General features: G+C 43.9%; 1 protein-coding gene across 1 annotated transcript in view; it reads left to right on the top strand.

Moving 5' to 3' along the window:
* Nucleotides 1–16,303, top strand: part of TTF2 (transcription termination factor 2) — a 101,441-nt gene that overhangs the window by 61,485 nt on the left and 23,653 nt on the right. The window contains exons 20-21 of the mRNA XM_030205036.1: nucleotides 2,852–2,910; nucleotides 11,999–12,152. Of these exons, the coding sequence (XP_030060896.1) occupies nucleotides 2,852–2,910; nucleotides 11,999–12,152 (213 nt within the window). The remainder of the gene's footprint in view (nucleotides 1–2,851; nucleotides 2,911–11,998; nucleotides 12,153–16,303) is intronic.

Here is a 16,303-nt window from a genome sequence, read left to right as displayed (position 1 = left end):
GTCCAAGTTTTCATGAGGACGTCCTTGCAGAACGTCCCGATGGAGGGGCAGAGAAACTCATATTATCAAAACATGGTGGGCGTCTATCTTTCATTTCGATAATATGGTCGGGGACATCCAAATCTTGAAATTTAGCTAATCCTTTGAGATGGTCGTCCTAGACTTGGTCGTTTCTGATTTTCGGTAATAATGGAAACCAAGGACGCCCATCTCAGAAACGACCAAATGCAAGCCCTTTGGTCATGGGAGGAGCCAGCATTTCTAGTGCACTGGTCCCCCTGACATGCCAGGACACCAACCAGGCACCGTAGGGGCCACTGCAGTAGACTTCATAAAATGCTCCCAGGAACATAGCTCCCTTACCTTGTGTGCTGAGCCCCCCAACCCCCCCCCCCCCAAAACCCACTACCCACAACTGTACTGCACTACCATAGCCCTTATGGGTGAAGGGGGGCACCTAATGTGGGTACAGCGGGTTTCTGGTGGGTTTTGGAGGGCTCACATGTACCACCACAAGTGTATGGGCCTGGGTCCGCCTGCCTGAAGTGCACTGCACCCACTAAAACTGTTCCAGGGACCTGCAAACTGCTGTCATGGACCTGAGTATGACATTTGAGGCTGGCACAAAATATTTTTAAAGATTTTTTTTTTTGAGGGTGGGAGGGGTTAGTGACCACTGGGGGAGTAAGTGGAGGTCATCCCCGATTCCCTCCGGTGGTCATCTGGTCAGTTCGGGCACCTTTTCATGGCTTGGTTGTAAGAAAAACAGGACCAGGTAAAGTCGTCCAAGTGCTCGTCAGGGATGCCCTTTTTTTTTCTATTATGGGTCAAGGACGCCCAAGTCCCGTCTTCACTACGCCTCCGACACGCCCCCGGGAACTTTGGCTTTTCCTGCGACGGAAAGCAGTTGGGGACGTCCAAAATCGGCTTTCCATTATACCGAATTGGATGACCCTGTGAGAAGGACGCCCATCTTCTGATTTGTGTCGAAAGATGGGCATCCTTCTCTTTCGAAAATGAGCCTGCAAGTGTCCAGCAGAGTGGAACGTAACCACCAAGGACAGCATGAGAATCCCACTGGGACCTGGACCAGTCCGGTAGCCATAACTGGAGAAGCCTCGGCATCCATTGGCTGAGGGAGAGCCGGCCAGCCATACAGAGCGTCGCTTGACATCCAGAGACCTAGTCCAACTCTTGAACCATAGACGGGTAGCGTTGACCTCATATTGCTGCACTTGCCTCGGCACCCAGAGACGATGGCAGCATCACTGCAGTATCCAGGCCCGTCACTCAGCAATGGGGGAATGTTGCACATTCAGCGATGGAGTGGCAAATCGAGTGACTGATTGATCGAGAAGAAACAAGGCTCAACGTCCAAAGACTGAGCTAGTTGTGTCGTCCATAGACAGAAAATGGTCTTGACATCCAGGTACAGAGCATGGCTGTATATCCAGATATGAAGCAAGGCTCCACAGCATCAGCCAGAGCAAAGCTCTACGTCCAGAGACGAAGTGAGACCCGCCAGCCAGAGACTGAACAAGGCCTGAAGTCCAGGGATGGAGCACGGCTCTATGTCCAGAGACGACTCAATGCTCGACAGCCGTAGCCAGAGCAAGGTTCGACAACCAGAGACAGGCCAAGGCCTCATGTGGAGCAAGGCTCGATGTTCAGAGATGGAGAAAGCTCGACGGCCACAACCTGAGCCAATCTGGATGTCCAGCAATAGATCAAGGCTCAATGGCTGCAGCCAGAGCAAGGTTCGATGCCCCAAACTGCATCAAGTCTCATCGCCCTAAGACACAGCAAGTTGCAAATGTTTGCGACAGAGCCAGAGTTGATACCCCGAGTCGCAACAATGCTCGACGTCCAGAGCAAGATGCACCATTTTGAGATGGCGTCAGTAACAAGGACTAGGGATCGAATGCAACCTGTTGTGCATCTCCCAAAGCTGAACTAGACTGATGCCGAAAGGCAGTGAGAAGGTCATCAACTAAGGACGGACAAGGCCCGCCATCCACAGACGATGCAATGCCGGACGTCCGAAAAGATGTAAGCCCCAACATCTAAAAGCGGGGCAAGGTCAGACAACCAAAGTCAGTGGCCAGGCCTGACATCCAAAAACGGGGCCGGGCCCGACTATCAAAGACTGGGCGAGGGTCTTGGCAGAGCAACCCGGGACACAGGGCGGTGAACAAGAAACAGCTAGGGCAACCACGCCCTGCAGAGGCGACCAAGGAAGCTGGAGGCTCCTGGAGGCAAAAACTCGTCCATGGCATACCAGGAACCTTGCACAAAACAACCTACCAGAAAGGTGGCAAACACTGCTACCGGGATGTGAAAGTCCACTCTTTTGTTGATTTTACGGAGTTGGATACCTGCTTTTATAGGGAGAGGGCACAAATTTTATCAGATCATTGGGCTCTGGACATCATATGGACTGTGTGTTCCTCAGAGTGGCCCTTTCTAACTTGGACATTTTTCTCTCCTTGTTATTCCAAGTAAAAAGCAGCAGTAAGATCCAATGTGGCTCATCTGCTACAAACAGGAATGGTTAGTTGGATTCTTGGGTCTCTTTGGGCTCGATAGCAGTGAGGACAAGAGTTACAGTTCTCTAGACCTCTTAGTTTAAAAAGGGGGACATTATAGTTATGAGTTTGGATACTGGAGTGTAGAGGGCTGCACAGGACCCTAAAGTGATGTCTGAAATCTGCTGGTAGGAGGACAAATCATGCATAAGGCTGGTCAGGTAGGACCCATGGAAAGAAAACTCACAGATGTCCAGATATTTTCTTAAGGAAGAAGAATTTGCCCTAAACTATTAACCTACTATAAAATTAAATTTTTCTTTTAGATCACAGCACTCATGGCTGAATTAAAAATGAATAGAAGTAGCTCTGAAGCCCAGAAAAGGTAAACTTTATATCTTCTTTGATTATTATTTATTTATGTAGTTAGTTTGTGGTTCACGTTTCTGTGGTACTGAGCAGAATGATACATTTCTTTTGCCTCTGCATTGCTCTGTGGTGTGACCTCACCTTGAGTATTGCTTGCAATTCTGGCCACTGTATCTCAAAAAAGATATAGCGGATTTAGAAAAGGTTCAAAGAAGGGTAATCACAATGATAAAGGAATGGAACTCCTCTCACAGGAGGAAAGGCTGAAGAGGTTAGGGGCTCTTCAGCTTGGAAAAGAGACAGCTGAGGGGGGATATGATATAGGTCTACAAAATCCTGATTGGTGTAGAATAGGTAAAGGTGAATTGACATTTTACTGTTTCAAAAAGTACAAAGACAAAGGGCCACAATGAAGTTATATAGAAATACTTTAAAAACAAATAGGAGGAAATATGGTTGGTTTTTTTCACTCAACGAATAGTTATCCAGAGCTTTTGCTAATATGTGGGTTTAAAAAAAGGTTTGGACATGTTCCTGGAGGAAAATTCCATAGTTTGCTATTGAGATAAACATGGGGGAAGTCACTTCGTGCCCTGGGTTCGGTAGCATGGAATCTTGCTACTATTTGGAATTCTAGGTACTTGTGACCTGGATTGGCCACTGCTGGAAGCAGGATACTGGGCTAGGTGGACCATTGGTGTGACCCAGTATAGCTATTCTTATGTTCTTATGCCTTCACAAGTATATGAAATGGTTAAGTGACAGGAGCATATAGAAGAATATATTGGAAGTTGCTTTTAGAAATATCTTTACTTTTACAAGGGGAAAGCTTTTTAGCAGGAAGATCTTGCTGGGATCTGACCAGATCATGTTAAACTGGAGCACTTAAATCCTACTTGAAACCAATGCTGTGAGTATATATCTCTTATGTCAGGGCTGCCAAACCAATCAGGTTTTCAGAATAACCCTAATGAATATGCAGTACATGCATATTTATTAGTTATATCCTGAAAACATGACTGCCTTGTTCCCCCTCCCAGGATTGCAGTTTGACACTCCTGCTCTAAGTAGAACAGAAAAAAAAAAAGAATATACCTGGCTTGGTTGATCATTTCCTGCTCGGATCTTAAGCCCGTGTTGGAGATGTGCACCAACAGATATTTGAAATGATTCCTGGCAAGAATATGGTGCTTTTGGTATAGGTGTTACAGTAGATGGATACCTTGCTTGTGTTTTAAGGCATTTGTGTCATGCTGGAATTTACTTAGGGCTTCTTTTATGAAGAGGCACTACCGTTTAGTGTGTGCGCTGAAAGCAAAGAAGCCCATTCAATTCCCAGTGCCTTCATTGCATTCTGCGCATTCTAATCTGTAGTGCTGCTTTGTAAAAGGAGCCCTTACTCTTTTATTGAAAAGTAATTAGATTTTTTTTGTATTCATCCATAGACAGGTTTTGGAGTTGCCTCCAGGGCCCCACTCACTCCCTTCCTTCTTGTTTATGAATGGTATAATGTGTCTCCTTGCTTGAATTTTGTTCATTCATTAATGCTCCTTAAAAATGTTAGGGCTCTTTTTACCAAACTGCAGCAAAAGGGGGCCTGCGCTGACAGCGTGTGTTTTTGATGTGCACCTAGGCCCCCTTTTACCGCAGTGGGTAAAAGGTAGGTCTTGCTTTTCTACAGGAAGTGGCCGCATGGCAAGTGATGTACTTGCTGCACAGCCATTTTTTTTTTTTTTTGGGGGGGGGGGGGAGAGACCCTTACCGCCACAGCCCAGCAGTACTTCCTTTTTAGCAAGCGGTAAGCCCGCATTGAGCTTACCGCCGCTTTGTAAAAGGGGCCCTTTAGTGCACAATAAATTGATTTTAATGTGCACTAAACAATATGTGCTCAAAATTGGTTAGTGCATGTTAAAAACTTATTTTCCGCAAAGATCGTTATACCCACACTAGCCCACTCCTCAAGTCACTTCACTGGCTCCCTGTCCGCTTCGGCATACAATTCAAACTTCTCTTACTGACCTTTAAATGTATCCACTCTGCAGCTCCCCATTACCTCTCCACTCTCATCTCTCCCTACATTCTTCCCCCTGAACTCCGCTCACTGGACAAGTCTCTCTTGTCATCCCCCTTCTCCTCCACCGCTTCGTCCCTTTTCCCTCGCGGCACCTTATGCCTGGAATAGACTTCCTGAGCCTGTACGTCTAGCTCCATCTCTACCTGTTTTCAAATCCATGCTAAAAACCCAACTTTTCACCACTGCTTTTGGCTCCTAGCTACTACTCAATTACCTCCCTTTGTTCCGTCTCACCCAGTACTTCCCTCACCCTTAATTGTCTTGTCTGTCTGTGTTATTTTTAGATTGTAAGCTCTATTGAGCAGGGACTGTCTCTCTATGTCAGGTGTTCAGCGCTGCGTGCGTCTTGTAGCGCTATACAAATGTTAAAAACACAATAGCGCACATTAAATTGTTAAAATGCATATGTGAAACAAGCAAAATGCCTGACAATCTAGGAAACGTTTGGATAAAATGAGAATGAGTTAAAATTTTTGCCTGCAGAACTCAATGTTGACTAATTTTGTTGAAAGAAAGTGGTCTGTAAAAGTTATATAACAGTGAATGTGGCTGGTTGTTTGTTTGATGCTTACACTGTGAACTAGTCCTGGGTGCCACTAGAGTTTTAGCCTAGTTATTTTTTTTTCCTGTTCAGGTTATTTGTTTATTTATATTTATGCGTTGCTTTTACAAAAGTGCTTGAGATCACTTCACTTCAAAGAAAAAATAAACAAAAAAACAGTGCCTCTACAAGAACGGCTGAAGCGAGTTACAGCAAATTAATACAGAAATCTGTACAAATCACATTCCCCTCCCCCAACACTAACTATAGAATGCATAAAGCTAGTTTCAACAAATTAGTAAATCGTTTTACTTGCATCATTGAACAATCATAAAATCAAAGAAAAGCAGTATATCTTCCCTTTAAACAATAGTGTAGTTCACGGGGGGGGGGAATAAGTTGGGAAGGTTGGGTGCTAGAGGAGAATGTAATACTCATAATATATAGGAGACTGATCTACAAATGGATACTTATTACTTGGCTAGGAATATATGGATATAACTGAAAGCTGTGTTACTGTTTCCATGTAACAACACAGAGTGTATTTAAAAATGTTAGAAATATTGAACAACATATGTTCAGGTTGAATTAATGTGTTCAATAAAAAATTATTTACTGTAAACAATAGTGTAGTTCCATCCCCTCAACAACCTACCCTCTCTCACCCTCCATCAACCCAATCCCTTAAGCTTATCCTCTCTTCCAAAACTCCTTTCTCCTGGTTCATGAACATTTGTTTATGGTTGATCTCCACTAAGGTAAAGGCACCCCCCCCCCCCCCATTTAACTCTGAGTCACCCCATCATTAACTCTGGTTAGTTCCAGGAAAATCCTTCTCATATCCGTACAAAATAAATTAGAAGCTCTTAGCCCTCAACAAACTTGTCAAAATGCTCATGTTGAATTGTCATTAGTTTTTCCATCAGTCCTAACTGAGAGTTGTGGGACGCCCATACCTTCAACAAGAGTGCATTCACCTGGCACCAGAGGGCTGTTATTTCACATCAGGCAGCCAAAATACAAGTTAACACTATCTTTTGATATTGATGTGTCATCCCTAATAAGCCCCAGTAGCCCCATCCTCGAATTCAATTATTCTTATACCCAATACGCATTCAGTCTGATCCATAACTCCATCCTAAAAAGTTTTAATTTTAAGGCATTTGTACTAAATATAAAGAAGGTTCCCTTCTTCCAAGCACCTCTCCAACAAATATCTACACTATTTGAGTACATTATCTTGAGCCTGCAAGGAGTCAAGTACCACTTATAACAATTTTCTTTACGCAGAGTGGAGACTGAGACATTAGCTGCCAAGTCAAATATCTCTGTCCACTGCTTCTCACTAAGTTCACCACCCAAACTCCTCTCCTAGTCTGTCATATATTTATTTATTTATTTATTTATTGCATTTGTATCCCACCTTTTTGCGGGCTCAGTGTGGCTTACAATATATTATGAATAATGGAAATACAATTTGTTACAACTTGGTTATGGATTACATTGTGAAGAGTTATGCGAGACAATCAAAGTATCGTTAAGGAATATAACAATGGAACAAAACCGTGAAACATTGGAAAGAGACAACGGGAAGCTAAAAGGGCAATATTAAGACACGAAGACATATGGTATACATATTTCTGTGAATAAAGGTATGGGTGAGGTGAGATTACTGGGGATGAGAGTTCAGAAGTGGATGTATTGATGCATTAATGAACAGTGAGTGTGTTTTGGTGGTGTTATGTGTTCTGGTTCTTTCCGTAAATTTGTTCAAAAAGATGGGTCTTCAGTAATTTGCGGAAGGTGGCTTGCTTGTCGATCATTCTCAGGGAGTTCAGATATGAAATAGCCCCCCTAGATTTGCTCCACAGCTGCTCATAAGCTGAATATCTTTTCCTCATCTTGTTTCAAATACTCCTTCTTCATTATATAGTGTTGCACTTGTAAAACACAAAATAAATCCCCAGCTAACAACCCAAATTCATCCCTCAGTTTGCTAAAAGACAATATACAATTTATTTGATGGCAGAATTTGGCATGGCGTACCACTCTTCAAGTGCCCAAGATAATCCACATTGGGCTCGATATTCAAAATTATTTAAGTAGCCAGGACCGGTTAAATAACTGTGGATATTCAGTGGAAGATAACAAGTTGTCTCCTATTGAATATCCACAGTTAGCACCTAGCCTCTAACCGGCTATATCACGCGACATATCCAGTTAGGCGTGGATGTTCAGCACCAAACAGGCTATGTTTTAGCGGTTAAAATAGTCCGCATAAATAGCAGGCCTATCTTTAACTACTAATCATTTAACCGGTTAGTGCTGAATATCTGCTTAACTGGTTAAGTTGCTGTGGTCAAAAATGAAACCAGATATTTAATGATTTTACCATAAAATAAATACATTAATAAAAATTTATTTTGCCATAACCCTGATGCAGGCAGTTGCTGAAATGGTTGTTAACTGGGAGCGGGTACTACATGTTAATCTGAATGCTAACGCACAACTTGCAATAAAAGATAATGAGAACGTCCCTTCTTGTTGCAGCGTTAATTTTTAGGCTTGCCTCATTTTAAAATTCTGCATTTTAGCACGTTAAGCCCTAAACTTAATGCATTTTAATAGAAGGGCCCTTAAATTTTGATTCTGTGTTTTTTCCTGTTTATGGATCCTCTGTTTATCTCATGCATTTTTTTAATTGTCACTGTTTGTCCCAAGGGAGGGAAGTAAAACAAAACTAAGAAACAATTACTTTAGGAATCTATCTAACCCCTTTTTAAACTCCGTCAAGCTAACCGCCCGTACCACGTTCTCCGGCAACGAATTCCAGAGTCTAATTACACGTTGGGTGAAGAAAAATTTTCTCCGATTCGTTTTAAATTTACCACACTGTAGCTTCAACTCATGCCCTCTAGTCCTAGTATTTTTGGATAGCGTGAACAGTCGCTTCACATCCACCCGATCCATTCCACTCATTATTTTATACACTTCTATCATATCTCCCCTCAGCCGTCTCTTCTCCAAGCTAAAAAGCCCTAGCCTTCTCAGCCTCTCTTCATAGGAAAGTCGTCCCATCCCCACTATCATTTTCGTCGCCCTTCGCTGTACCTTTTCCAATTCTACCGTATCTCAAAAAAGATATAGTAGAATTGGAAAAGGTACAGCGAAGGGCGACGAAAATGATAGTGGGGATGGGACGACTTTCCTATGAAGAGAGGCTGAGAAGGCTAGGGCTTTTTAGCTTGGAGAAGAGACGGCTGAGGGGAGATATGATAGAAGTGTATAAAATAATGAGTGGAATGGATCGGGTGGATGTGAAGCGACTGTTCACGCTATCCAAAAATACTAGGACTAGAGGGCATGAGTTGAAGCTACAGTGTGGTAAATTTAAAACGAATCGGAGAAAATTTTTCTTCACCCAACGTGTAATTAGACTCTGGAATTCGTTGCCGGAGAACGTGGTACGGGCGGTTAGCTTGACGGAGTTTAAAAAGGGGTTAGATAGATTCCTAAAGGACAAGTCCATAGACCGCTATTAAATGGACTTGGAAAAATTCCGCATTTTTAGGTATAACTTGTCTGGAATGTTTTTACGTTTGGGGAGCGTGCCAGGTGCCCTTGACCTGGATTGGCCACTGTCGGTGACAGGATGCTGGGCTAGATGGACCTTTGGTCTTTCCCAGTATGGCACTACTTATGTACTTCGTTAAAAAGAAAAAAAATCTAAAAATGAAAAATCCAAACCAACCATCATAAGTACATAAGTATTGCCATACTGGGACAGACCAAATCCCAGTATTCTATTTCCAACAGTGGCCAATCTAGGTCACAAGTACCTGTCAAGGTCCTAGAAGAGTAAAATAGATTTCGTACTGCTTATCCCAGGAATAAGCAGTTGATTTTCCCAAGTCCGTCTTAATAGTTTATGAACTTTTCGTATAGGAACTTGTCCAAAAATCTTTTTTTAAACCCTGCGAAGATAACTGCTTTTACCACATTATCTGACAGTGAATTCCAGAGTTTGTTTACACATTGATTGAAAAAATATTTTCTCTGATTTGTTATAAATGTACTACTTAGTAGCTTCATTACATGCCTCCTAGTCTTTGTATTTTTGGAAAGCGTTAACAACGATACACATCTACCCATTCCACTCCACTTGGTATTTTATAGACTTCAGTCATATCTCCCCTGGGCCATCTCTTCTCCAAGCTGAAGAGCCCTATCCTCTTTAGCCTTACCTCATAGGGAGGTCATCCCATCCCCTTTATTGTTTTTGTTGCCCTTCTCTTCTTCATCATTGACCCAGAAAAATGGAGCCTTCAGGGTTTATCCTTAGTAAGAAAAGCATTTTCAGGTTGTGGATTCCTTAAGCAAATGTTTAAAAATTTAAAAGGAGGATGTAAAATCACTGGCATACTAGAAGTTGATTAGCTACAAGACAGAGTGGCACCTGTGTTAGAGAAGGCTGTAGCCTATTGGTTCCATGGTGTAATGGTTAGCACTCTGGACTCTGAATCCAGCAATTTGAGTTCAAATCTCGGTGGAGCTTAATGCTTTGGTACTAATAGATACATTAAGTGACACCATATTTGAGGCTGTGGTTTTTAGTTTTGCCTTTGGGATTAATGACTATAACATTATAAATTATCTACGGTGAAGCCCCGGGATATATGACAGACCTCATAGACCTACCAACAAGAAACGCAACCAGATCAACATAAACTTAATCTCCACTACCCAATCTGCAAAGGTCTCAAATACAAATCTACTTATGGATCCAATTTCTCCTACATAAGCACACAACTGTGGAAAGCACTACCAAAAGCCGTGAAAACAACGTACGACCACCTAAACTTCCGGAAATCACTAAAAACCTACCTGTTCAAAAAGGCATACCCCACCGATCCAACTTAAGTGCCTATACTCCACAACTCAACGAAACCAAAGATTGTAACAGACTATATATAACTCTTCCTTTTGTAATTCCCCAATGTGTCTATAACACATGAACCTTATCCGACCACATTAACTCCTTGTATCTGTTTCTATGCCGGAGATGGCGAGCGCCTCTACGGTACATGTAAGCCACATTGAGCCTGCAAAAAGGTGGGAAACTGTGGGATACAAATGTATCAAATAAATAAATAAGCATAACAGCTGTTCTTGTATACTGCTACTACCTCACAGTTCTAAACAGTTAACAAAAGAAACTAGAATATATCTCTAGGAAGAAAAAAACAGTAAAAATAATTTACAGTTCATTAACCATTGCTTATCTTCAAAAAAAGTAAAGCTTTCAAATTTTTTTCTAAAATAATTATAAGAATACAAAAGAAAGATATTAGAAGTCTCCTTCCCTACTTTAGCTGCTTGAAAAGCTAATGATGACTCATAAATTTTCATTCTTCTTCAAAGATGGGAAAAAATGAATTATTATTTTGTATTCTCTGAGGCCTAGAAGAATTGGCAAAATAAAAATGTTCAGCCATATAAGCTGGTGCATCTCCATGTAAAACCTTGTATAAAAGGAGAATTTAAATAGAATCCCTGGATCCATAGGGAGCCAACGGAGTTTTTTTTTGTAATAAGGTAAAATACTATCATTAGCTATTGAAAAGATAGGTGAACCGCTGTATTTTGTAGTTTTTTCAATAGTTGTTTAGTACAGCCCTATATAACAGATTGCAGTAATCCAATTGAGAAAGTATTAAAGGTTGTATTAATAGTTTAAATTATTCAACTAATCTTTTACTAAAGATTAGCACAAGCTATCTGCCACAGAAGCCATTTTATTCCTATGGGCCCTGCTGCAGATAACGTGCGCTAATCTTTATTAAAAGTCCACCTATGTTGTAAAAGGCTCCTTTGGCATTTCTTTTATCACTTTAATTTGGAAACTTCAGTGGAGCTTAGGACTGATTTTGTTTTCTCCTTGTTTTGTGTAGGTTAAAGGTGATGTTATTGGGTGATGGAGGGAGCGTCCCGGTGTGGATGAGACACCAAGGTTAGGGGGGAGGGGGTTCAGTTTTTCCTCTTGCATACAAATTTAAGAGGAAAACCTGATAAATGATTTCAAGTTCCATCCCATCCATATCCAAAAATACTCTATCCTCAAAAGTCAAACCATGTTTTTATCAAGCAAATACATCTCTAATTGTGAGGGTTCAAAAAGTACATATACATATTCCCCTGGAAGTCATAGGGGAATTAAGAAGAAATTGCAGCTGCAAGAACAACTTCCCCATTGTCTGAGTGGCTCATACCACCTCTGAATAAACCCTCAGTTGAATGGCAGAATCTAGAGACAGGTGCTGCAGTAGTAGAAGATGTGGTCATCTTTGGGCTGTGATGGCTCATGGAACCCTCCACCGGGTGCATTGGAATACACGTAAAGGCTCTTCTGCTTGGTCTGATTGTAATCTCTAAACAGTAAGATGGACTTAGTTCTCTTTTGATGTCTCTTGTAACGTTGCTGTCTCCTAGTGTGATAGTTTCCCAATGGACAAGCATGCTGAAAGTTGTAGCAGTGCATCTGAAGCGCATCGGCTTAACTTACGGTGTAGTGGATGGCTCTGTCAATCCCAAGCAAAGGATGGATTTGGTTGAAGAGTTCAACAACAACCCCAAGGGTCCTCAGGTAGGAAGTTGGTCAAAAGATGAGACACTTAAATAGAAAGAAATTACATATTAACCTAAAAATACATATAGTATGAACTAATTTTCTTTTTATACCTTTTGTAATTTTTGACTTCAACTTTTAGGTCATAAATTAGATTAATCACCTTAAAAGCTACATTAACTGAAAATTATTGACCAACTGTGGCTGTGCAGGGAGTGACTGAGAGGTTTTTAATATGTAGTCGTCGTTCTTTTATTTTCTTTTTGCTTTGTTGTGCATTTGTACTTCATATTTATTTTATTTGAGTAGGACCAGTATACAAAGACAATATTTAATTAGCTTATCTATTTTAAAAACTATATAAATAATATTGGGCTGTTTTTGTAAATTACTAAATGGCTAAATATTATCCTTATGTTTGAGGGCCAGGTTAGGAGAAGAATGAGGGCAAGCCAATAAATTATCCGTTCAGCCAGTAAATGAATAATTTGTATAAATAGATTGCACCAGTGCAGTCACTGCAGAATCCATGTGTTTTGTAACCGCCAAAGCACAGCTCTGGCGTACACTCACTTGTGAGGTTTCTCTTCATGCCACCTCTGCAATAGGGTAAAGCTTTTCCAATAATTCTCACACAATCAGTTGTAAATTCAGCAACTTCTCTATTTTTCTTTACTTCAAATGACAGTCAAGATCATAGCAGAAGCAGTGCACAAACAGCTTACTAAAACCTAAGTAAGAGAAAAGATTAGAAGTGGGAAGAGCTAGCAATCACCTGGCATCCCAAGTGCCCACCAGACTCTCCCCCAGAGGCTAAGGTGTTCTCTCATTTTATAGTTTTTTTTTCACCATCTCTCTGTCCCTTCCCTCTCATCTGCCTATCTAATCTTTCCACCTATCATCTCTCAAACAGTCTTCATCCCTCTCATGTTCCAGAATAATCGTTCCCACTTTTTATCCTGTTTTTGTCCTGTCCAGCTACAGTTTTTTTTTCTCTAAATTCCTAACATTCCAAAGTCAGCTTCTGGTACGGTCCCTTATCTCCTTAAAATGTAAGCTGAGGATGCTGTAGCAATATGGAGCTAATGTTAAAGCACATATTTCCATGCAGGCTTCTTTTAAGGCAATTCATATGTGTAAGTCCCTTACCTGAAGAGCTTATAATGTCACTATTTTTGCCATGCTCAAAGTACACTGAACTCCCATACATTCTCATCAGCACTGCCACACAGTTTACACACACTTATCCAAGATCCTTGTCCTGAATCATGCCTTTAATGTTTAAAACTATGTGAGAGGTCTGCACAGTCCCTCTCTTCGATTCTTCTTAAATGTCTGTCCAGGCCATTGGCCTGCTCTGACCTACTTTCCTGACAGTAACAATTTGGTGGCTCTGAATATATGGATTAAGTTACACACCAGCTGGCATGGTCACCAGCTTAAACGCTGATTCCATATCATCATGCTGATCAATCCATAGACTGGTGGGTTGTGTCCATCTACCAGCAGGTGGAAATAGAGAGCAAAGCTTTTGCCTCCCTATATGTGGTCATGTGCTGCCGGAAACTCCTCAGTATGTTCTCTATCTCAGCAGGTGGTGGTCACACACAGCAGCAGCTCTGGCTAGGTCTCCAAGCCTAATTTTTAGGTTTTGTTGAGTACCTGGGGTTGAGGGCTCTCCTTGAGCAAGTGCAAACCTGGTGGCGCCAGGTCCCTCCTTTTCTCCCCCCTCCCGCTGGCACCGTTAAAAAAAAAAAAAAAAAAAAAAAATTTTGGACGTCCTTAAGGGCGTTTATTTCGACGTTTATTTAAACGTTTATTGCAGCTACTCACTGGGACACCAGGTCGTTACAGCTCGGAGCGAGAAGCAGGTAATTTTTACCTTTTTATAGCGGGCAGGGGGTTCCCCGATCGATCTCCACGTGGCCTATGGCGTCGGAGGGCGAGGGCGCGAAGAATCGCTCCCCGGACCGCGTGTGCGCTTCTAGCGGGGATGCGGGGGTTTTAAAGTCTGATTCGCCCTTGTTGGGTGTCAGTTTGGAGGCTGGTCAGTGTCCCGGGTCTTCCTCCGGTGCGGCGGTTTTTCCCGCCATAAACGCCCATCCCCCGCTACTCGCCTCCGCCATCTTGGCCGGCCACTCTGCTCGGACGGCTTCTTCTTGGGCCGCCCTTGAGCTGGGAGACGTTCATGCCATGGCCGCCCTTGATTTGGGCGACGGCAAAAAAGCGGCTAAGTTAAGCGCCGTTCTTCCCGCGCGGCTCCTTCGCGGAGTGTCGCGCCGGACGCCATCTTGGATGCGCAGCATGTTTCTCCCCCGCTCTTGCGAGCGCCGGTTGAGGGTGCGTCTAGGGCTGTGGCCCAGGCTGCTGAAATACACAGTCTGGGGGGTTTCTCCCCCGAGTTTATTTTGCTGCTGCATCAGGCTTTCCTTATGCTAAACGCTGCCCCTTCTCCCTTGTCCGACAAAGGGGTTGAGGCCCCCGGAAGTAAACGCCCTCGGGTGGATTCCCAAGGCTTAGAGGACTCTGTCTCCTCTGATGTAGATGAGGGCAGCGTATCTGAGTTCTCCCAACGGTCCTTTGGGGATTCCTTGGAGGAGACGGATTCCCGCTCGGATGGAGCGGATGACCCCTCTGCAGCGCGGATCTTTCGCTCAGAGGATTTGCCCAACCTGTTAGTGCAGGCCATGAGCATTTTGAAGATTTCCTCTCCAGAGGACGTCTCTCCCTCAGCCCCTGTTGGCTCCGCCATTATGCTGGGGACGAAGCGCCCGCCTAGAACCTTCCACGTGCATGATGCCATGCACACCTTAATTTTGGCTCAATGGGATGTCCCGGAAGCGAGCCTCAAAGTGGCTAGGGCTATGTCCCGCCTCTATCCTTTGCCTGAAAGTGAACGTGAGGCCTTTCTTTGGCCTACCGTGGATTCTTTAATCACTGCGGTGACTAAGAAAACGGCGTTGCCGGTGGAAGGTGGCACGGCCCTAAAAGACGCCCAAGACAGAAGATTGGAGGCGGCCTTAAGGTCGTCCTTCGAGGCGGCTGCCTTAAGTTTGCAGGCCTCAGTTTGCGGCTCCTATGTGGCCAGGGCGTGCCTGACAATTGTGCAGCGGGCTTCCCCCTCGGATCCTTCCTTGAGGGCTGATTGGCCGGCCCTGGAATCGAGCTTGGCTTATTCGGCAGACTTACTGTATGATGTCTTGAGAGCCTCGGCTAAAGGTATGGCTCAGACAATCTCTGCGTGGCGCTGGCTTTGGCTGAAACATTGGTCTGCTGACCACGCCTCTAAGTCCCGCCTGGCTAAGTTGCCTTTTAAAGGCAAGCTGCTCTTTGGGGTCGAGCTGGACAAAATTGTGACCGATCTCGGCACGTCTAAGGGCAAGAGGTTACCAGAGGTCAGGGCTCGGGCCAGTGCTCGCCCCGGTATCTCCAGAGGACGGTTTCAGGAAGCCCGTCGGTACCACCCGGGCAAGTCGGGCTCCTCTGCCCCCTCTTCCTTCAAGAGGAATTTCTCCCCCAAGCAGCATTCCTTTCGCAGAGACCGCCGTCCCGGAGGTGCGCCCTCCGGTCCTCCCCCAGGGTCTCGTACCCAATGACGGGGTCCTGGTCCATGGCCCAGTGCAGATTGGAGGACGCCTGTCCTCGTTTCTGGGCGAGTGGACCAGGGTAACTTCAGACGCTTGGGTGCTGGAAGTCATCAGAGACGGCTACAAGCTAGAGTTCTGCCGACCCTTAAGAGACGGGTTTGTACTCTCTCCCTGCAAGTCTCCGGTCAAAGCTGTGGCAGTGCAGCAGACCTTGGACAATCTGATCCGCCTGGGTGCGGTCGTTCCGGTGCCAGAAAATCAGCTTGGCAAGGGACGTTACTCCATTTACTTTGTGGTACCAAAGAAAGGAGGTTCTGTACGGCCTATCCTCGACCTCAAAGAGGTCAATCGGGCCTTGAAAGTTCGGCACTTTCGCATGGAGACTCTCCGCTCTGTTATAGCGGCAGTGAAGGCAGGGGAGTTCCTGGCATCCTTGGACATCAAGGAAGCGTACTTGCATATTCCCATCTGGCCTCCTCATCAACGCTTTCTGCGTTTTGCAGTCCTGGGCCGACACTTCCAGTTCAGAGCCCTCCCGTTCGGGTTGGCTACTGCTCCGCGAACCTTCTCCAAAGTAATGGT

Source organism: Microcaecilia unicolor, chromosome 5 (assembly GCF_901765095.1).
Source record: "Microcaecilia unicolor chromosome 5, aMicUni1.1, whole genome shotgun sequence".
Taxonomy (NCBI): domain Eukaryota; kingdom Metazoa; phylum Chordata; class Amphibia; order Gymnophiona; family Siphonopidae; genus Microcaecilia; species Microcaecilia unicolor.
This window is presented reverse-complemented; position numbering and strand designations above follow the sequence as displayed.